The 22,759-nt window shown below is 32.8% G+C and overlaps 2 protein-coding genes across 7 annotated transcripts; both read left to right on the forward strand.

Moving 5' to 3' along the window:
- Positions 1–2,968: 2,968 nt before the first annotated feature.
- On the forward strand, positions 2,969–6,275 carry LOC145031581 (histone-lysine N-methyltransferase ASHH3-like). 6 transcript variants are annotated; one of them, XM_078980171.1, is made up of 14 exons: positions 2,974–3,141; positions 3,357–3,401; positions 3,647–3,696; positions 3,820–3,946; positions 4,060–4,177; positions 4,269–4,368; positions 4,445–4,523; positions 4,642–4,813; positions 4,905–4,985; positions 5,062–5,239; positions 5,423–5,450; positions 5,557–5,644; positions 5,825–5,873; positions 5,959–6,275. In XM_078980171.1, exons 3-14 carry the CDS (start codon positions 3,679–3,681, stop codon positions 6,046–6,048), a joined length of 1,128 nt encoding a protein of 375 aa, XP_078836297.1. In that variant the 5' UTR covers positions 2,974–3,141; positions 3,357–3,401; positions 3,647–3,678; the 3' UTR covers positions 6,049–6,275. The 6 variants fall into 6 exon arrangements, 5 of the variants coding, with proteins under 5 accessions (XP_078836301.1, XP_078836297.1, XP_078836296.1 ...); XR_013676978.1 differs by having other exon boundaries at positions 2,969–3,401; positions 5,062–5,243; positions 5,959–6,045; XM_078980175.1 differs by having other exon boundaries at positions 2,972–3,401; positions 5,062–5,191.
- A 1,085-nt stretch (positions 6,276–7,360) lies between these two features.
- LOC145029075 (uncharacterized) lies at positions 7,361–8,299 on the forward strand. The gene is made up of 3 exons (XM_078977705.1): positions 7,361–7,530; positions 7,613–7,776; positions 8,070–8,299. Exons 1-3 carry the CDS (start codon positions 7,422–7,424, stop codon positions 8,151–8,153), a joined length of 357 nt encoding a protein of 118 aa, XP_078833831.1. The 5' UTR covers positions 7,361–7,421; the 3' UTR covers positions 8,154–8,299.
- Positions 8,300–22,759: the final 14,460 nt, after the last annotated feature.

Consider the following 22,759-nt stretch of genomic DNA (forward strand, 5'->3'; position numbering starts at 1 on the left):
TAAAAGAATATTTATTAGTATATAATATTATATATTAAAAATAATATCTATTAATATATAATAATTCAATAAAATAAAAAAGAATGTATGCAAAAATGGTCCTTATAGTATGGTAAAAGATAAAACTGCGAAAATGGTCCCTGGGGGTAAAATTGTCATTTTAAGGAAGTTAACAGCCAACTAACGGATGAGGGACCAAAACCACAACAAAACTTGTTGAAAATGATCATATCTGCAACTTTTCAAACGTTTAGACCGTAACCACATAAAATGAGAAACCACAGGGACCATTTTTGTAGTTTTATCTTTAAATTATCAGGAACATTGCTTAATCTCCAAGCTACAAATTTAGCCTTCATTTCATCACATGGTCCTTTTTATCTACAAACTACAAATTTATAACAATTAAGTATATCCTTAAAAACATGTACAAAAGTACATGATATATCCCTTAATATATATATATATATATATATATATATATATATATATATATATATATATATATATATATATATATATAATTTAGGACATATCATGCATAAAATTGATTACCATGACCACTAGGATCATTTGACTCAATCAATATTTTCATGATACGAATTTAATAATAATTGTTAGATAGTTAATTGCATGATAATTTTATTAGTTGTCTTAATTATTATAATGTTAGTTAATCAGACAAAGATAACTTACTAGTATATGTATCATTGAATATTACTAATATCCACTGTACTCTATTGGAATCACCCATAACTAAAAAGGCATAATCAACTCTATATGAAAACGTTCTTATCTATCTTATCTCTAAATCTAATCTCTAGTTTAGTTTAACTAAATTTAAACAAAATCTCCATTTACTTTACCATTTATAGTTTAATTAACAACTGAGTTTTCTGATCTAAACCATACTCGTTCCCTTTGTGTTCGACACATGGTCTACCTTAACTATACTGCTACATGATTAAGCACACTGCCTAGTGTGTGTTACATTTTAGGTGTAATAAAAGTTTTATAAATTTAAAACTTTGATCATAGTTATATATATATATATATATATATAATTAACCACACATCAATACATCACCTAAGGGAAAATTTATCACATCGTCTATGCTAATTATGAACGTTACTTCCATAGCGTCCATGAGAGCCTTCTTCAATCTCATCAGGAACCAGGTACAAGAGTCGATATAGTTGTCACGCCCAGACAAAACGTTATAGAAAGGGTATGGTTCTTTCCGATGTTTTAAAAAACGGTTTTTTAGTTGAACCGGTCCGGTGAAGTTTTCCGATTTAACCGGTTCAACCGGATGGTTAAACCGGTTCTATATTTTTATATGTTTTTAATTATCTTGCATACATTGGTTACAAAACCGTCATCTTTTTAGTATTACAAACGTAAATAGAATTCCACATATAAAAACAATCATTATAGAAGTCAAAATCAAACAAAGAAGCCCAAACCAAACACAAAAATCAAAGAATGTCCGGTTCAACCCGGTCAATTCCGGTTCAATTCAGGCGGTTGAACCAGTTTTTTACCAAAAACGGTCGGTTTAATCCGTTCAGGAAATCATTATAAAACCGATCTAAATTGAACCGTCATCACCTCCGGTTCTCGGTTCGATCGGCCGGTTTGAACCGGTTTTTAAAACACTGGTTCTTTCTGTCCATAACAATTGCTATGAAGATTGAGCGTATGAGTCCACTCATAGAAGGACACTACCTATAAAGATGACATGTAGCATGCAAAACGATGAATGTATAAATCTATATTTTTTACCCAAATTAAACGAATAATTGTAATAAAATGAATGTATTTAAATAAACAATTAGAATATGGAAACAAAAATTTAGGCTTAGCACATATCTAAGAGCCAAAAACAATGTTGAAAACAATCTGTAACATAACATTTGTTATGATGTTGGTGTAAGTATGCAGTTGGTTCTTCTAGGATTATGTAAGTAAACATATAAGATGACAAAGTTTTCTTCATAAACCCATTTTGAAACTATTATAAAACACAATTACGAATATGTGGTTGTGAGTGAAAGAACACAAGATGGAATATACTACATATGTAAGGGGAAAAACTAATATTCAGTGTCCGGAATGAATGCTTGGAATGTACAATTCACACACATATGAATGTACAATGGCTTAGGAATACAAATACATAGTCCAAAATGTGAGTCTAACATGTACGGTCTTGACTATAGTTGTTCGAAATTCATTGCGTCAGTTTGGAATGTACGACGATAGATTCTGGAAACAATCTCTACCAATATCCGTCAACTAGTGAATAAGTTAAGAGTAAATTACACGAATGGTCCCTATGGTTTGGGATAATTTGCATGTTTGGTCCCTAACTTATTTTTTTAACTCGAAAGGTCCCTACTGTTTGTTATTACTACACATTTGGTCCCTATTGTTTGTTTCTGTTACGCGTTTGGTCCCTATCTTACGTAAAAAGATAATTATTTAAATAGAGAAAAATGATAGTGTAGGTAAGGTAAGGAGAGAGGATGAGATTGAGGGTGTGTTTATTTAAGTAAATTAAAAAATCAAGGTAAAAATAGACTTTTTATGTAAGATAAGGACCAAGCGTGTAACAAAAACAAACAGTAGGGACCTTCCGAGTTAGAAAAATAAGTTAGGAACCAAACGCGCAAGTTACCCTAAACCATAAGGATCATTCGTGTAATTTACCCATAAGTTAACTACTCCAAATGGCCTGATTCTGAATTTGATGGTCTTATTTCCAAATTTTTACAAATTTTTTTTTTATTAAAACATCTATATTTTTATTGGTTAGTTTAATGAATTTTTTCTTGATAATATCATAATATTTCAATGAATTTTTTCTTGATAATATTTCAAATCGAACGGCATTTAATTAGTTGCTTTAACTAGTTTAATCAAGTTGGACCAAAATGACCATCGGTCAGACCTTGAAATCACCAGTTAAAGACTCGGGTGGAGTCGGTTTCATTTGCAGAAAGAACACAAACACAACAAAATCTAATCTTACATCACTTCCGGCGAATTCTGCTGCGTGGAGCGTACAAAACTCCCAACTACTAGATCGACTTCTCTTTTTCTCACTCCGCTCCGATTCCGTTCAACCCCTGCCGCCGGTAGTTTCTTCAACTCCAGTCTCCACTCTCTTCTATTCTTCGTCCTTTCCGTCACGCTGGATTTTATATAGAGACTGAGTAAACCCCCAATCGTTGACGGCAACAGGGTTTCCGAAACCCATTACCCCTCTATCTATCTAATCCACGTTCAATCCTCCCTCTTTCTAAAAGCAGTTTAAAAAAATTCACCCACATTCACTCACTGCCTGTATCAGGATTTGCGACGGCGATGTGGCGGACGGCTAGGGTTTTTTCTTGAGGTTTGTTATGGAATAGGACTGGAATTTTTGAAAATATAAGATGATAATTCCGTGTATAAATTCGTTTTAGATCTGAATCATTGTATAAAAGCCATGTTACCATTCCTCATTTCGCTGCAATTTTCAATGAGTTTTCCACGAGACTCCATTTGCGTCGATTTCGCCTTTTACTGATTAGCAACATTATCACCAACAATATAAGAAAGTTCCACGTCTTCTAATACCAAACCGTTTCTTTGGTCTAGGAAAATTTCGAAACTGCATATTCAAGTACGCCATGCCTGCCATGAAGAAGGTCGAACTGTGAATTTTTTTGTGTAATTAGATTATCTCTATGTGTTTTTGCTGTAACAGCAGTTATAGACGATAGTATACTGATTTGACTCTTTTGCTTTTGTTGATTGGTTAATCATTACAGAAGACTGAACCTGGTGATATGAGGCAATTGTTTGAAAGACTGACGAAGGAGATTGGAGAACCTGTCGAATTTGAACTTCCTGATTGGTTGAATAAATGGAAACCTACCTATACCATCATAAAGCGCAGTATCCTTTTCAAGTGTTGTGATTAATATCATTATATCAATGTGTCTGAATGATTATACATTTTATGTTCATACTTCTGCTTTCTTTTAATCAAGATTTAACATATATATAAGATATATATCTAACTAAGAAGGTTAAGAAACGAGTAAGAGTGGAAGATGATGGAATATTCTGCTCTTGCACCTCAACACCAGGTTCTTCTGCTGCTTGTGGTAGAGATTGCCACTGTGGGTAAGAACTAAGAACCAATGAGTATTTCATAAACACGATTTTTTTTTTTTTTTTTTTTTTTTTTCAATTTATATTCTGTTATATGTTGCAGGATGCTATTGTCAAGCTGTTCATCAAACTGTAAATGTGATGATTCATGCCTCAATAAACCATTCCACAGACGACCTATGAAGAAGATGAAGATAGTGCAGGTATTACTGAACAACAAAGTTATGTGTTTTGCTGATGTCATTGTTATCAATTTATTAAGTTAATGTGCTTTCTTAGACTGAAAAATGTGGGTCAGGGGTTGTTGCTGAGGAAAATATCATGCAAGGAGAGTTTATTATTGAATATGTGGGAGAAGGTAACGTCTTTGAGTTAAAAGTATGTTTCTACCTTCTATTTTTCAGTGTATAGGTTGTTTTCTCAAATATTTTTTTTAATGATATGGGCTATTTTCTTTTTACCCAAAAAAAATGCAGTTATTGATGACAAAACATGTGAAGAAAGGCTATGGAGAATGAAGAGACAAGGAGAAACAAACTTTTATTTGTGCGAGATTAATCGTGACATGGTGATTGATGCTACATTCAAAGGAAACCAATCAAGATATATAAATCATAGTTGTTCTCCAAATACCGAAATGCAAAAATGGTCTTTTTTTTTTTACTTTTTAGTTTTCCTTATTTTTTAATCTTAATTTCATCATCATTAATAAATTTTTAACAAAAAACCATTTCTCCAGGATGATTGATGGTGAAACAAGAATCGGGATTTTTGCAACTCGGGATATAAAGAGAGGGGAACAATTGACCTATGATTACCAGTATGATGATTTTATTAAATATATATATTTTTTAAACATTATTTATCCAGACAATTAATGGAATAAAAATTATCAGGTTTGTGCAGTTTGGTGCAGATCAAGATTGTCATTGTGGTGCAAAAGGGTGTAGACTGAAACTGGGAGTCAAACCTAATAAGTCAAAGTTTACTTCTTCAGATGCTGCTTTAAAGATTGTTGCATGTCAGGTGGCTATAAATTCTCCAAAAGTAAAAGCAGTTCTTTATGGGAAAGATGTATGTATGTCTTTTCTTTATATATATATATATATATATATATATATATATATATATATATATATATATATATATATATATATATATATATATATATATATATATATATAAAGATCCAACAATATGTGTTATGGTTTTCTAATCATTTAAAAAACTAATTTGAGCTTTTTGTTTGTTCTAAAGGCTTACAAGAATGGTGTTGGACAACAAGGTACAAAGTGTTGTATATATATAATTCACCATGTAGTTATTTTTGTATTTTGTTTAATTTGTATGAAAGATTCTTGAATTCCAATTTCCTATTTTTGTGTTTATAGCATATTCGAGAAATGCCATTGATGAAATAAGAATACCTCATAATTGCATAGGGGAAGTTGTCAGAATAGTACGCCCTGCTTCAGAGAGGTATAAAATATATTTACTATTATGAAATTCCCAGTATTAGACTGTATTGCGTTTGGCATGTATTGGACTGAACTTTTTAGTCCCATCCAAAAGGAGTACTTTCTTGTCTGTTTAAAAGACGTGAATACCCTTTTTGTTAGTAAAAGGAGTTTTTTAAAGATCTGTGTGTTGTTTTTTTAGGACTTTTGGTATGATCAAGCGGTTTGACATCAATACAAGAAAACACTTGGTAATACGTTTTTTTTTTTTTTTTTTTGCATATAATTTGTGGTTGTTTTTTGATGATTGACAAATGCGGTTATGTTTTCACATAGATCATGTTTGAAGATGGTGTGACTGAGCTTCTTGATTTGGCGCAAGTTGATTGGGAGCTTTGTAACTTAGCAAGTTTTTTACAGGGGTAAAACCGTAAAAATTTATGGTCAAACCCGCAGTGAGTTTTTTTTTTAGGGTGCAAATTCTTTATTAAGAGGTGTTGCTGAATGTAAAAAAACCTTGGGTCTATCCTCCTCGTTTATGTTGTTTGTTGTTTATTAGTGATTTTTTGAACTCTTGAACACCAGAAACCGTTTAATTCTTTGTAAATTTGATTGTTTTTGGTTAGCCTAACCTTGGTTTTATGATTTTTTAATTTCTGATGTTAGTTTTATTAATCGTGTTACAAGGTTGAAGTGAAGAGTGTGTTGTGTTTGCTTTTTTGCATTAAGCTATATGAATAGAATAAAACACTTAGGTTGTTTCTTGCATAACAAAAGATGTTGTATATTTGGTTTAGTTGGCACGAAGATTTTTTTTGTTTTAGACCCAACTTGTGTTGTAAGACATGATATATCCTACAAGAGACATAATACATTTGAAACCTATCATCAATTTTAATACATTTGGATTCTGGACATGAACAAATAAGCTTTGTATAAAATTTAGTTGCATATTTTTTAGTATTGCCTCTAATAGATTTTGTTAAGTTGATTTAAAATTACAAATATCATACATGATGGAATATCTAGAACTACATAAAAAAATGTTAGCGATAGTCCAATGTATTCCATGTTTTGACACTTCCACTCTCGTAAATATCATTATCTAGTATTTATGTTTGAATTTAAAGTTATAAACGAATAGGAGACAACTACATTTGCTACCTCCTTTTTAGATTTGTCGTTATCTATACTTCTAAAAAGACGATTAAAAGTCTTTATTATATACTCTTTTCAAAAAATTTAAACCCCATAAAAGATTATACAACTTTGTACAATCTTCTTGCAAACCCTTGTACTTTGCTGAATAGTCAAATTTGTCATGTTATGAAAGTTAGATTTTATTTTCAACAAACGTTTTTTTTGGTAAATCTAACTAACAGTTGTCATCAGTTAGCAAGTAGTTTTAAGTTGTGGCTTTTACTTGTTACAATGAAAACTTTTGAAATATATAAAATTATATAAAAAGATAATTGTTTAAAAAATATATATTAATATATATTTAAAGACAATTCTGAAAATTAATTAAAAGGGTTTAATAAATTTTATTAAACTACTACTTAAGTAAAACAAAGGTAATGCTGTAATTTGCCGTTAATTTCTTGATTTTTTTTCTTTATTCAATAACGGGTCGGGTTGACCAATCCAAAATAAAATATTCGTTTTAAAGATTGAGTAGCCGACTAACCGGGTCGGGTTTTTGAAAATGGGGCTGAAGTTATTGTTTCGAAAATAGAGGGCTCTGAGAGTTCTGATTCGCACTTTCACTTCTCACTTGCAAAACCGAAGGGTTAGAAGAAATGGCATGGAGGCAAACGCCATTGTTGAATCGAAACATACTCTCGCTGCTTTCATCCAATTCAAATACTTTTATTGCTAGGTTTTCTTCCAAAGCAAATCCCTACCATGGTAAACAGATTCATACACTTACACATACAAATTAGGGTTTTATTTTATGTTGATTATGATGAGCAGTTTATCGTGGTTACAGTAAAAGTTGGTATACCGGAGTTCCTAAATGGAATCGGGAATGGAGTAGAGACTTATGTAGAAAAGCTCGAATCTGAATTCGGGGATTTACAAAATCTCCTGGTTGCTCGTTCTTTGAAGCTGAAGAAACTCAATGTTGGAGGCGATCCAAAAGTTTGCAAACACGTAAGTAAATCTACTTGCAATCTTATGATTTGGAATCTCTTCAATTTCATTATATTAATTGGAATGAGGTAACTGCTTCTTTCATGGCGTTGAGTCTGTGTATGCTCTTACATTTTGATTTAAAAGTGACATAAAGCCATTCCAAGCTCAGCCACCCATGGTGTTTTTTAGTTATCAGTAGGGTCCAACTCCAATAGGCATTCATAAGCTTGGAGGAATCCATATTTCTTGACCCTATTGCCTCCATTAATCTAAGACTGATGTTATTTATCTTTCTGTATTTGATGCAACAGAGGAAGCTGATATTAAAGTATGCCCATAAGTACAGGTTGGGACTTTGGAAGCCTCGAGTTGAACCTCCAAAATCCAATAAATGAGACATCCTAAAACATTGTCCTTGATGAAACTTAGAAAAGCTCCATTAGAGATTAATTCAGACATTAAACTTATCCTGTGTTTATTTTCTTTGCATCCTTCATTCAGAAGGTTTTTGAAATTTATAAAGCAGCAGGCTTTGCAATTATTACTTGAATATTGTGGTGGAATTATACAAAGGCATAACGTAACTTAAAAAAATCAAAATACTACATTCAAAATCTATATTAACTGATGTGATATGGATATATATATTTGATGCACATATACATATTAAAATAGCCTTGAAGCTATTGAGTAGAAAGATAGTAAACTTGTGATATTTGTAATTGAATTGTTTTAATATGCCTTGAATTATTAGAATGTCAAGAGGGTGGAAAGTGGAGTTTTGAGGAGTAAATGGTGGTTTTTGCTAAAACTCAAAGTATGTTGCCATTTCTTTTTTGAAAAATCTTAATTTGAAGAAAGGTAAAAATAGGGCATACATTGCGAAATAGTAATGTATTTTGTGTGCCGATCAAAAAAATAATAATGTATTTTGTGTTTTTACTATTAAAAGACAATATACTTAAAATTTTACTGAAAAGTATGGAAGCTTTAACCACTTTATATGTTTATATGTGGTGGCATTAGATTAAGGTTTGAATGAAGTAAACCATCCTATAGGTACTCTCTAATAGTCGACACCAATGTCACATATAGTTGATGAAAAAAAAATGTTGTTTTTTTTTTATTTCCAACTTCCATAACATCTAGATAATTTATTATATGGATTTATGCTCATAATAATTTTTTTTAACATCTATTCTGACTTGTATGGCAATGATGAGTAGAGTTAATGTGATTTTTCTGACTTTATGGCAACTATAATTAGAGTTAATGTGATTTGTGTATATATAATAGTTTATACTCTAGTTTGAAGAAAAAGTGAATAATAACGAAACAATACAACACACATACTCTTTAGACAACAAACAATAACATTATGATCATGGGTTGAAAGTTTTTGAACACCATGAAAGAGACATGATAATTTCCGTAGTGGAATTGTCCAAGGTATATTTCAAGCGTTTTCTTTGGTTTGGTAGTCTTTAAGAACCGTACCAACTGTTATATCCTGAGAGAGATGGGTGTTTACTATTATGAGCGAAATTTGTTTTATGAAAAACATGTCTTCACCTGCCTTGGTCAAACTTGTTATCGACATGGTTTTCCATGTTTTGGTTGTTTGATTTGGGTCAGTTTATGTCAAATGTTAATATATTCTCTAACATATTTTGTCAATCTTGAATGACAACAATGTTTATGTCCAAAAACAATGTCTTAAAACCCCAATAATTTGACACATAAAACATCCAAAATTTAAAGAACTCAAAACATAGAAATCGTAAAATTAAAAATAATGTTATGCTTAAATTAAAAATTACATCAAAACCTAAAATTTATAAATCCTTATACTTATCTTTCATCTTGTGTTGGAGCTTGTTAAAAAGTTCGAGTTGATCTAGTGGAAGATCCAAATGAGGTGGCATGTTTATCATTTTCAAATCCTTGATTGTGGTTTTGTACTTTTTTTTTTTTTTTTGAAGAAAGTCAAGACGATCATCAAGTTTTTTTTGAAAGCATTTGACCGGAATTTGGTTCTGGTATAAGGATTTTTTTTCCCTTTGTCCCTTCTCGATGAAGATGTTGCTTTTCTCACTTTGTCCCTTTCCACTGGGCATCAAAGGGTGACCTTTTCCAGCTCGTTGTTATCATCATCATCATCTTCATTCAGGTCAATTCCAAAACCTGCTTTTGATTTCGAAGTTCTTCCTCGTTTGTTGGAACCGGTGGATTGTGTTTGCGAGTGACTAAGCACACTTGGATCAATTACCCATTTTGGACCGGTTAACATAACACTCTAAGCTTTTTGATGACTAAATGATTGAGGTAGTTTTGTTGAAACTTGTACAACTACTTCTTAACTCGTGCCATTTTCTGTTGACACTATCGTAAGTCCGATATTCACCTTTAAAAATGCAAAAATTTTTAAAATAATATAATTAACAAATAAACGATATTTTTATAGTTTTTAAACAAATGATTTTTTATGAAGTATGTTATATTGTATCTTTTCCCATTTGTGTATGGAAGTGTGCTAGAAAACGGTTTCAAAATGTCATCCCAGTTTGGGCGTTCATCGATTGATATTGCAATCCAAGCTTTTGTTAGTGCCGCTTCCTCATTTTCATCCCATTTGTTTTGACCTTTTGTTTTCCTTTGTCCCTTCGTTGCCTTCTTGATGAGTGTGGTTGAGTTTCCAACACCGTTGCGACATCATCTTGAGGATATTGGGGTTGGGAAGGCAGTTGTGAAATTGGTGGTTGTGAAGGTTGAGTTTGAAGTTGTTGAAATTGTGATTGTTGGATTTGGTTTCGTGTTTGGTAAAGCTTTGGTTGTTGGAAGTAGTTTTGTTGATATGGTTGTTGGAAAATGGGTGATTATGGAATTGATGAGTTTGTTCGGAGAAGAATATTCATAAAACCTCCCGATGATGATTTGAAATCCAGATATTGGCAAGGTGTTGTGTAGAGTGCGAATGTGCCGGCACGTAAAGTGGGTGTGTGGGGTTTTTGAATTTTGATCCATTTTTGGGATTGTAATATAGAGAGAAAGAAGTGAAAGTATTATGTGTTGTAGCGTGGAAGTTTTATTGGTATTTATGGATTTAACTAGGTGTGGGATCCATGTATTATAAAAAAAAATTAATATGAAATTTTAACATTTTGAAAAGTTTGAATTTATAAAAAAAAATGATAAATTTTTTGAATTATTAAAATTAATGAGGTTTTAATGTATTGTATACATTATATATATAAACATTTTCTAATAAATACCTTACATATATATTACCTTAAATATTAAATATGAATTTTAATTTAATAAAATGAAAAACACAATAAAATTACAAGTGAAAAATAGAAAATTTAAAAATTCTAGATAATGTCATATATATACAAATGAAGGAGAAGATAACATGTTGCAAAAAGTTTTTTATTTATTAGGTAGGATTTATAAGGTTTAAAAAAAATTGTTTAAAATAATAACTTTGAAAATGTCATATGACTATTTATCTTTCTTTCTCATTTGTATCGCATCGTAGCCCAATCCACGATTGTTCACACGTACAGTGCATGGGGGTGGTATTCTAAAGAAAATCATGTGTAACGTTTGTGCCAACTGATCCTATACATAGTAAAATACCGACATTCCTTATAGGCCTATCAATGTCATATTTTATTAACAAATGTGTTCATTAGGGTAAAAGTTTTTTTTTTTTTTTTTTTTTTTTTTTTTTTTTTTTTTTTTTACCACTTATCATATTCTCATTCAGTTTGTCAAATGTCATTTTGTAGTTATTTTGAATTAACTTTTTCCCACATATCATTTTATAATATTTTAATATAATAATTACAATAAATATGGTAATAAATGAATATCAATTTAATGAATGAACTTACCTTTTAATTTCAAAATTCTTAAAATTAAAACTTATGAATTTATTTTATTTATTTAAATTTAAAAGATAAAAAACATTTATATTATAATAATTCATTTTTTTCTTATATTGTTATAATTTCGAATTTATTAAATAATTTGATCTTTATATTTAATTTTTGTTTTAAGTTAACTCATGTAATACGTGGGTCTCACAACTAGTCCACTCTAATAAAATGAAGGGTTTTTTTTTGTCACTTGTCATATTCTCATTCAATTTGTCAAATATCATTTTGTAGTTATTTTGAATTAATTTTTTTTTCATATGTCATTTTATGAGTTTTTTCTATTTTATTAAATTGCACATAATCTAGTCTAATAAATGAAGGGTTTTTTTTTTTTTTTTTTTTTTTTTTTTTGTCACTTGTCACATTCTCATTCAATTTGTCAAATATCATTTTGTGGTTATTTTGAATTAACTTTTATTCCACATGTCATTTTATTGTTTTTCTATTTTATTAATTTCACATAGTATTTAAATGCAATAATAAATGCATATTAATTTCTTTAATGAACTTTCCTTTTAATTTCAAAATTACTAAATGAAAGCTTCATTAATTTCCTTTATTTAATTATCTAAATTATTTATTTAAATTTATAGAAAAAAAAACACTTTAATTTTTATAATTCAATATTTTTCTCATTTTTCTTATAAATTCAAACTTTTAAAATGTTTAGAATTTTATATTTAATTTTTTCTTTTAAATAAACCCGATATAATATATGAGTCTTGTAACGACCCAATTTTTACGTCCGAAAATTTCATTTTAAAATATTACTTTAGAAAACATTAATAAATAAAAACATTGTTTGATCACACCATAACACATCGCAATCATGTTCTAAAAGGTCAAACCATACATCCCATCAAAATATCAGAGTACAATCCCAGTGAATCTCGTAAATGCGAAAACCGAAGAGTGTGTGTATGACGTGCCGCTACCGCGCCGACTCCTTCCCCTTTGGTGCAGAGGTACCTGAAAACAAAACTGTAAACGTAAGCACAAAGCTTAGTGAGTTCCCCCAACGTACCACATACCACACAAACACATAACATACGTACTGCCAGACTATTCTGGGGTACCTGACTACCCGGTACGGCCATTCTGGGGTGCCGACCTACCCATGCGGCCATTCTGGGGTGCCGTCTTACCCGTGTCAAGCCATTCTGGGGTGCTGATTACCCATGTCAAGCCATTCTGGGGTGCTGACTACCCATCGGTCCTAACAACCGATCCTCGGGGACTGGTCCCCTCCCGCTACCTCTATCGCATAACATAACAGACCAACATACAAGCATACCATCACATACAGTCAGATAATTCTGGGGTGTCTGACTACCCTGCGGTCCTAACAACCGAACTCTACTACTATTGCATATAACGTATCATGATAGCATATAACATAACAGGTAATAGCAAACCTAGATGATTTCACAAAGACAATCATCTATCATACGTCTCCTACTGGTGGGCCGGCATTGTGGCCTTAGACCCACCGCTACTGGAAGGTAACTCACCTCAAAGTAGCTGCTGAACTGATCGGGAACTAACTGACTGCTGCTGCTCCGGGAGTCCTCCGGCTGCAATTCCCACAACATACTCAATCAAACACTGCTAACTGTCCTTTAGGTAAAATGACCATTTTACCCCCGGTCTAGCTCTAAGCCAATGCTAGAGTCAACTTTCAGTTGACCCGACTCGTCGAGTGGATCTCCACTCGCCGAGTCCCTAGCAAACTATTGTCCTGGGTCCCTGGTTCTACTCGTCGAGTTGGGCTATGACTCGACGAGTTCATCTTCTAACTGCCATTCAACTCCTTCATCCTACTCGCCGAGTTGTATGAACTGTTGGATTAATGTCTAAGTCCATAACTATAATTGGTAAGACTTGACCCGACCCGGCATGGTCCATTTGGGTTGCATGGCATCATGCACTTGGATAGACTATAATGAGAGAAATAAGACACTTATGGTTATTAATATATTATAAGTTCTAGTATATTAATAATAAGAATAATAAGATTATTTAATTAGTATTGATCAAGAATTAATCTAGGATTAATTAAGTGATCAAAAGAAGACTAATTAAATATATGGGTTGATTGTGTAAATCATTCATTCTTATATATGTGGGCTTGTGATCCAAGATTCCTTATGTTGGACTAAGTCCATGGGGTGACCCATGGATACTCCATGGAGGTTAAAATCCATGGACCATAAGGAATGGGTAAAGTCATGAGTTACATGGTGTAACCCTAATAGCCACCATATAAAAGAAACCCATGGCTAAAGAAATCGACACTATGTGTGTGTATGAGGGCTAGACGATTTCATGAAGTGTTCTAATTTCTCTCTAAGTTATTCCAAGTGCTTATGGTATTGTGTGAACCATTTGAGGTGTCACACTTGGGGTACTAGGCACTCAAGCTTCATGAAGACAAGCACTATCAAAGAGGTATGTATTCTATCTTGTTATATCCATTATTTTGTATGCTAGATTAGGATAATACCTTGGATGTTCATATTTGCATGTATAATAGAGAAAACATAGATCCAAGGTATTTAGGGTTGCATGTACACTTAGGAGTGTTAGAATGCTCATAACCCAACAGTGGTATCAGAGCCTAGGCTTGTTTTCTTGTTATACTTGCAATAGAGGCTGAAAAATCGAGTTTTGTTGCTGTCAGCCCAGCAGACTCGCCGAGTCCATGAAGGGACTCGACGAGTCCAAGGCAAAATGCATCCAACTCGCCGAGTTGTGTTCATGCACTCGACGAGTTGGACCCCAGACAGCATATCTTCGAGGTTTTTGGCTAGAAATGGACTAGGAACATTACCCTAAGGTGTTTTGAACTTATAAACTTGTCTTTAATGTGGTAATGTTCATGCTAATCCATTTTCAAAGATAATTGTCAATAGATTCATGTTTTGTATTAGTTTAAAGGTTAGACTAATTACATGAAAAAGTTTGATTTGAATTATCTTGTTCTTATGAGTTTCTTAGATTAATAGAAAAGTTGAATGAAATAGTTGGTTTCAATCCATTTTAATCTAAGAGTTGAGTATAAAATGTGTTTGTGTAACTTATCCTCAAGTTACATGAAGAGTTACATTAAAGACTCATAAAACTCATAAAAGTTGGCAATGGTTACAAAAGATGAAGAGTCTTGTCCTTAAGTTATGGAGGTTCAAGAGTCACTTCATTAATAAATAAATAAATAAAAATATGTAACCATAATTAATTTCATAAGTTATAAAATAAAGAAAAAGTTAATTCTTTATTAGTTTAAAGTCTTCCATAATTTGTCCTCAAGTTATGGAACTTGAAGAGTTTTTGGATTAAAACTACTTTAAACATATAAGTTATGGAATTAATTAGTTTTGAATAGTTTCAAAACTTGCCCTCAAGTTTTGGAATTTGTAAAGTTTTCTCTTATGAATACTTTAATTCCAAGTTAGCCCTTAGAATTTTAAAAGTTAAAATTCAACCCTTATACTTTATAATATTATAAGTTAATAATATTTATATGTATAAGAGTAAAGTCGGTCTTACCGCTAGTACGCCTCATTCACGAAGCCGGTCTATAAGGTGGGTATAAGGTTGTTGCCTATAAAATGGCAACTTAATGGGTGTCCACTCTCACCCACCGCTTGCTTGACTGGTGGAGGGTCGTTAGCCGAACGGGTTTGACAGGACTATAATTCTCCCTTCATTAAAAGTATTAATGATAAATACTAAGTAACTAAACTCTTAATAATTCCCAATCTTAGTTACTTAGGAAAATGTGAAGAAGGTGCTAATCCATGAAATTACACTTTGCACTTTGTTTAAGTCGGTTAGTGGAGCGTGTGTGGTTAACCGGCACACTAACTCGTATTTAACAAAGTAGGCAAAGGGTAACTTAATGTTTATCATAGTATCGATGGAGCGTGTGTGGTTAACCGGCACATCGATTGAGGGGTAAATACTTAAGGGTACCAAGTAATTTGCATGGTTACTTCACACCTTGTTTTGTGATCCTCGGCATCCCAGTCACAAAACTTGAAGGGCACACTCGAGATTGAAACATGCCATTGAACAGTTCAATGAATCTCAAAAGATCTAGGAGTTTCAAAACCAATTAAAAACCTAATAATTCATTTTGTTTATCTTGGTGGAAATTGGTGAATCGTCATTCACCTACCTTCAAATTGTTTTATAGCTTGGATTACGGCATACCTCTTCTAAGTTATAAAATAGTTTGTTGGGTCCTAGCCTTAATATTTCATATTGGGTGTCATATTAAGGACTTTAAAATCAACTATCTTGAATATCTCCCAAAAAGATGTCGGGTTTAGACATTTATGATCTTCCCAAATCTCTTGAAACAAGCTTTCCTAAATGAAGATGATGTCCCATGGAAATCATACTTCTGTCACCTCCTCCAAGTTATTCTCCCTACCCCATAAGTTCTTTAAAAGTTTAAAGTCACTCGAGTCCTATTGGCAAGTAAAGGTCTTGGTGTGGTCACATCTTGGAGATGTAGTCACATATTGACAAGCCGGGAGAGAAGGGTGTCAAAGTCTTGAGAAAGTTGGTGGTTCAATCACTTTCTAAGTCACATAGTGAGTTCTTTTGGGACACCTATGAAATAGACTATGACAAGACCCTTAATGATCTTATCTATTGTTAAGATCAACTTCCTGAAACTTTATGGACATTGACAATGGTGACACTGGAAATACAGAAAAAGCATTCTCTTCCCAATGGAAAGGGATCGGCCATAGTCAACTCGGTTGAACAAATGGTAAAGAGAAAAACTAAGTCTGTGATAGTCCCGTGTACCATTATCAAAGGGTCCATATGTTTATATTGCCAAAGTAAGGGTCATTAGTTGCGAAGCTGCCTAATTTACCTAAGGATGTTAAAATCAATAAGATTGACTCTACTTCAGGTAAAAGTCCACTACTCTAACTCTGTTAAGTTTCTATTCTGAGATTTCTTATACATGATGTGACTGGGTCACATGGTGATGTTTTAAGAATCAAAGAAAAGTAAAGGAACTTAAAGAAAGAATATGTTGAATCTGATCGCATAGATGGATTTCTATCGCGTAGTTTGAAAGATCGGATTCTTGAGCTACTTCTTAGGAGTTATGAGATATTGCTTAGGAATAGATAACAACAAGTTTTCATATGGATTGTAAGGATAAGTTTTTCCGCATAGTTTTAAAATAAAAGAAATTTTTGATTTTATTTATTTTAAATATCCTTACAATGGCATTTGAGGAAAAATTGTTGCTTATATGATTCCATTAATAGCAAGAGTGGAAATATGAAATTGATTCTTCATTTGTGGTAATGTCTAAATTTACCAAATAAGGAAAGATTCTCATCATCCAAAGTCTCAATTGGACCGGGACTTGGAATCATGCAAGTTGTATAGCATGATGAATGAGAACTTTTCAAGTATTGGAAAAATTAAGACTAATTACTTATTCACATGGATGTGTGAGTCAAGTAATGGACTAAGGGATCGAGTACATGGTCATGTGCACTGATTAAGTCCACCACAAAAGATATAAGGCTATTCGTCATATTTTACTAGAGTTCAGTAAATATGATTATACTTACAAGCTTAAGTGTAACTCTGAGACATTGGAAAAGGTTCCAATGCATAGCAGAGCGGATAAGAAGAATCAAATTAGGTAGAAGGATAAAAGTTTCTCAAATCTGAAAAGATGGGAGAGTACTTTAGTATCAGTTTTGTGATCATCTTAATGATTAAGAAACCATATCAAAATTAGTTCTCTAAAGAAGTCTTAGTGCATTCTTATGACTAAGAAGAAGGGATCTTGAATTGTTGAAATGGTTAAATCAAGAAGATGAGTCATACTTCGTTCCAATACAAGTCTTAGAGTCATACTCCAAGATTGTAATTTGAGTGACATGTCTTAAAGAAGGTTTAAAACACTTGACAAATGTAAGAGTAAAAGTTTTCTACTCTTGTACATTTGAAATTGGTAAGTTGTGATGTTTTGGATAAAACAAAGACCAACTTCGGCCAATTGTGTGAAGTGTTTGTCTTGATTAGAATCCACACTATCTCTTGGATGTATGACAAGGGAGTCTTATAGGTCAAGAGGACAGTGGGAGTCTTAAAGGTCTTGAAAGTCTCAAGAACTAATCAAGAATGAAACCTGAAGTTCTTCACTAGCACACGACTTGAGGTTTATAACCTATCGTGTTGACATATTCTGTGCCCATTCTAGTTAAAGTTGGCTTTGCATATGAGTTCTTAGAGTTCTCAATGTGTTGCACAACAACTTGGAAGCAATGGTAAGCCCTTGAGCTGCCAGGTGGCAAGAAGATAAGATTGAGTTCAGTCCATATGAGTTTGGATTTGTCATTATCCTTATCTTGTGACTATGGTTTTGACAAGTCACGTGGATAAGAACACATACACCATTAAATCTAAGTGTCATAAAGTTTCTCTCCGATTCATGAAAATGATGGTGAGGAAACACTTTCACTAAGTAGATTTTAGTTAGATAGCAATTGTAATATTTGCATTCTCAAAGTCGTTAGTGGAGCGTGTGTGGTTTACCGGCACACTAACTTGGACTTGTGAGAAATGGCAAAGGTCAAAACGATCAAGACTATGATTACGGCATCCCTTTTCATAGTTCTTAGAATTGTTTTGACACACCCATGAGCTATCTAAGGGAAGGTGTATGTTTTTTTGATAAAGTCTTATCAAAACAATCTAGTATCAGAAATCTGAACTTTGGTAAGAAAGTCAATAAAGCATTGATTTCTAGAAGTCCAGCTGTTTTTTGAGTACATGTCAAAGCTAGTGGGAGCATAAATCATCATGTTAGTGGGAGCATGATAATTATGATAAAGATTGCAAGTTAGCAATGTTAATTATAGAAAAACAAAAGGTTTCAATTGGGAAAAGTTGTTTTGCTATAATTAAGGGAGAGGAAATTATACTTCATCTCAAATCTATAAGCTTAGATCGTGAGGTTTTAATTTCCTCTCCCTTAATTATAGCAAAACAACTTTTCCCAATTGAAACCTTTTGTTTTTCTATAATTAACATTGCTAACTTGCAATCTTTATCATAATTATCATGCTCCCACTAACATGATGATTTATGCTCCCACTAGCTTTGACATGTACTCAAAAAACAGCTGGACTTCTAGAAATCAATACTTTATTGACTTTCTTACCAAAGTTCAGATTTCTGATACCAGATTGTTTTGATAAGACTTTATCAAAAAAACATACACCTTCCCTTAGATAGCTCATGGGTGTGTCAAAACAATTCTAAGAACTATGAAAAGGGATGCCGTAATCATAGTCTTAGAATTGTTTTGACACACCCATGAGCTATCTAAGGGAAGGTGTATGTTTTTTTGATAAAGTCTTATCAAAACAATCTAGTATCAGAAATCTGAACTTTGGTAAGAAAGTCAATAAAGCATTGATTTCTAGAAGTCCAGCTGTTTTTTGAGTACATGTCAAAGCTAGTGGGAGCATAAATCATCATGTTAGTGGGAGCATGATAATTATGATAAAGATTGCAAGTTAGCAATGTTAATTATAGAAAAACAAAAGGTTTCAATTGGGAAAAGTTGTTTTGCTATAATTAAGGGAGAGGAAATTATACTTCATCTCAAATCTATAAGCTTAGATCGTGAGGTTTTAATTTCCTCTCCCTTAATTATAGCAAAACAACTTTTCCCAATTGAAACCTTTTGTTTTTCTATAATTAACATTGCTAACTTGCAATCTTTATCATAATTATCATGCTCCCACTAACATGATGATTTATGCTCCCACTAGCTTTGACATGTACTCAAAAAACAGCTGGACTTCTAGAAATCAATACTTTATTGACTTTCTTACCAAAGTTCAGATTTCTGATACCAGATTGTTTTGATAAGACTTTATCAAAAAAACATACACCTTCCCTTAGATAGCTCATGGGTGTGTCAAAACAATTCTAAGAACTATGAAAAGGGATGCCGTAATCATAGTCTTAGAATTGTTTTGACACACCCATGAGCTATCTAAGGGAAGGTGTATGTTTTTTTGATAAAGTCTTATCAAAACAATCTAGTATCAGAAATCTGAACTTTGGTAAGAAAGTCAATAAAGCATTGATTTCTAGAAGTCCAGCTGTTTTTTGAGTACATGTCAAAGCTAGTGGGAGCATAAATCATCATGTTAGTGGGAGCATGATAATTATGATAAAGATTGCAAGTTAGCAATGTTAATTATAGAAAAACAAAAGGTTTCAATTGGGAAAAGTTGTTTTGCTATAATTAAGGGAGAGGAAATTATACTTCATCTCAAATCTATAAGCTTAGATCGTGAGGTTTTAATCATTTAGTCAAGGATATATATGAATTTCATGTTGGAATGGCTCAACATAAGGAAATTATGTATGTGGGTCCATTATTTGCGTTCTTAAATTCGATTGTGATTACGGCATCCCTTTTCATAATCTGAATTATGAGAACTTGGCAAATAGAAATGGAAATGTTATAGCAAAAGACTGGTTTAGTCTTTATGTGAGACATCATGAATCGTGTCCCATCTGCTTCGGATATAGGACCGATTACATGTGCTATATTCATCCTTTCTAAAATTTTCCAAATGCCTAGGGCATTAAGAAGGGAAAAGGTTTAGAACTGGATATGACTAAAAGGATTAAACAATTGTCGAGGACAATCTAAGGTTTACCAAAGATTGGTTGCTCAAGGACAATTGGAAGTATACTGATAATTCTGGAAGGACCATATTGACATAATCTGTAAGGAGGCAACTCTTGTTCAGAAGTGATAGTCAAAATGAATCTGGAAATGTTTCAAAGTCAGAGATTTCAATCTGTGTAAGATTAAGGAAACTTAATGCAAGAAGGATGTTTCCAAGGATTTGATCTCCTTTGGAATACTCTGTAATGATTTTTTCCAAGTCTTTCTAACTTTGTGCATAATCATTACAAGAAGATCAATGCATATAAGTTTAGAATCTAACAGATTTCAGTAAATGCCATGAATTTGGAATTCTTGCATTTGCAGTAAGGATTTGGGAGTGTGGGAAAAGAATCATTGAAGTTATGTTCAATTGATCTAGTTCACAAAGTAAAGATCATAGACAAACATAGTATGCATACTTGGTGTATGGCATGACTAGTGTTTAGAAAACATAGTGTACATGCTTGGAGCATGGGACAACTATTGTTTTAAATTCAAGAATAATGTTGATAGCTGAAACAGTATACAATGAATAATGTGTAATCATATGGTGATAAATAAAAGGTGTTTTATTTATATTCATAAGTTCTGAGACCATATTAGATTCAATTATTATTGTGTTTCACTTTGCATGTTTTGACTTCCCGAATAAACTAGGTTATTCTTCCGGAATGACTAAGTTATTCAAACCATCCACAGTCGGTCATATGTTGGAAGTAGATATGAATTAAGACTGTCATGGGTTGGCTTGTAGAGGTCTAAGGTGTTGGACAAATGGCTACAACACTCATGAGTGCTCATAAGTTCTGAGTATTGGATTCAACCCGCGCTCATTGGAATCACTTCATGGATTTTATCACGAGTGATCATGAGACGATAATATCTTATATTCTTCAAACCTAGAGATATGAGTTGTTACTATGAGTTGATAGTACATTGATTACACGAAACGCATTGGTAACTCGATGTTATAAAACGTGTCTTTGTGTACGATTCAACAAGTAGTAGAACAAGCCATATGAGTCGAAGTTTATCCATTCCTTTTACCTTCGGGATGAAAGCGATATCTGTGGGCCCCTCGATGATTTGATGATGACAAATGGAAGTGCTCGGCCGGGCCAAGACTGATTTGATTTGTTCAATTAGTCAGTCGTCATAAATCGGAAATCGGGAAACAACAAATGGACAGAGAGAATGATTATAATCCATGTCTCAATCCATATGATATCTAGAATGGAGGAATATATGATCCCTTATCTAATGGACAAGTCATTGACAAGATCAGAGTTCATCTACAAGGTCAGAGTTCGACAGAAGCTTTTGAGAGCTACGATTGCCAGTTGGTTCCTGAAGTCATACGCAAAATTAGTTTTAGACTTATCCAAGTGGGAGACTGTTGGATTAATGTCTAAGTCCATAACTATAATTGGTAAGACTTGACCCGACCCGGCATGGTCCATTTGGGTTGCATGGCATCATGCACTTGGATAGACTATAATGAGAGAAATAAGACACTTATGGTTATTAATATATTATAAGTTCTAGTATATTAATAATAAGAATAATAAGATTATTTAATTAGTATTGATCAAGAATTAATCTAGGATTAATTAAGTGATCAAAAGAAGACTAATTAAATATATGGGTTGATTGTGTAAATCATTCATTCTTATATATGTGGGCTTGTGATCCAAGATTCCTTATGTTGGACTAAGTCCATGGGGTGACCCATGGATACTCCATGGAGGTTAAAATCCATGGACCATAAGGAATGGGTAAAGTCATGAGTTACATGGTGTAACCCTAATAGCCACCATATAAAAGAAACCCATGGCTAAAGAAATCGACACTATGTGTGTGTATGAGGGCTAGATGATTTCATGAAGTGTTCTAATTTCTCTCTAAGTTATTCCAAGTGCTTATGGTGTTGTGTGAACCATTTGAGGTGTCACACTTGGGGCACTAGGCACTCAAGCTTCATGAAGACAAGCACTATCAAAGAGGTATGTATTCTATCTTGTTATATCCATTATTTTGTATGCTAGATTAGGATAATACCTTGGATGTTCATATTTGCATGTATAATAGAGAAAACATAGATCCAAGGTATTTAGGGTTGCATGTACACTTAGGAGTGTTAGAATGCTCATAACCCAACATGAACAACTCGTCGAGTTCATCTTCATCCGAAGAACACTTTATGCTAAGACTCGCCGAGTTGTATGAACAACTCGCCGAGTCTGTTCTTGATCTATGAAGATTGCCTTGGACTCGCCGAGTCAAGGCATTGACTCGCCGAGTCCTAACATGGGTAAGTTCA

Source organism: Lactuca saligna, chromosome 2 (assembly GCF_052625555.1).
Source record: "Lactuca saligna cultivar CGN05327 chromosome 2, ASM5262555v1, whole genome shotgun sequence".
NCBI classification, from domain to species: Eukaryota; Viridiplantae; Streptophyta; class Magnoliopsida; order Asterales; family Asteraceae; genus Lactuca; species Lactuca saligna.

Coding starts and splice junctions, on each gene's coding strand:
- LOC145031581 (XM_078980170.1), top strand. Junction 4,369..4,444: donor AGAAGATGAAGATAGTGCAG/GTATTACTGAAC, acceptor GTGCTTTCTTAG/ACTGAAAAATGTGGGTCAGG. Junction 5,874..5,958: donor TCAATACAAGAAAACACTTG/GTAATACGTTTT, acceptor GTTTTCACATAG/ATCATGTTTGAAGATGGTGT.
- LOC145029075 (XM_078977705.1), top strand. CDS start 7,422: ATGGCATGGAGGCAAACGCCATTGTTGAATCGAAACATACTCTCGCTG. Junction 7,531..7,612: donor CAAAGCAAATCCCTACCATG/GTAAACAGATTC, acceptor TCGTGGTTACAG/TAAAAGTTGGTATACCGGAG. Junction 7,777..8,069: donor ATCCAAAAGTTTGCAAACAC/GTAAGTAAATCT, acceptor TTGATGCAACAG/AGGAAGCTGATATTAAAGTA.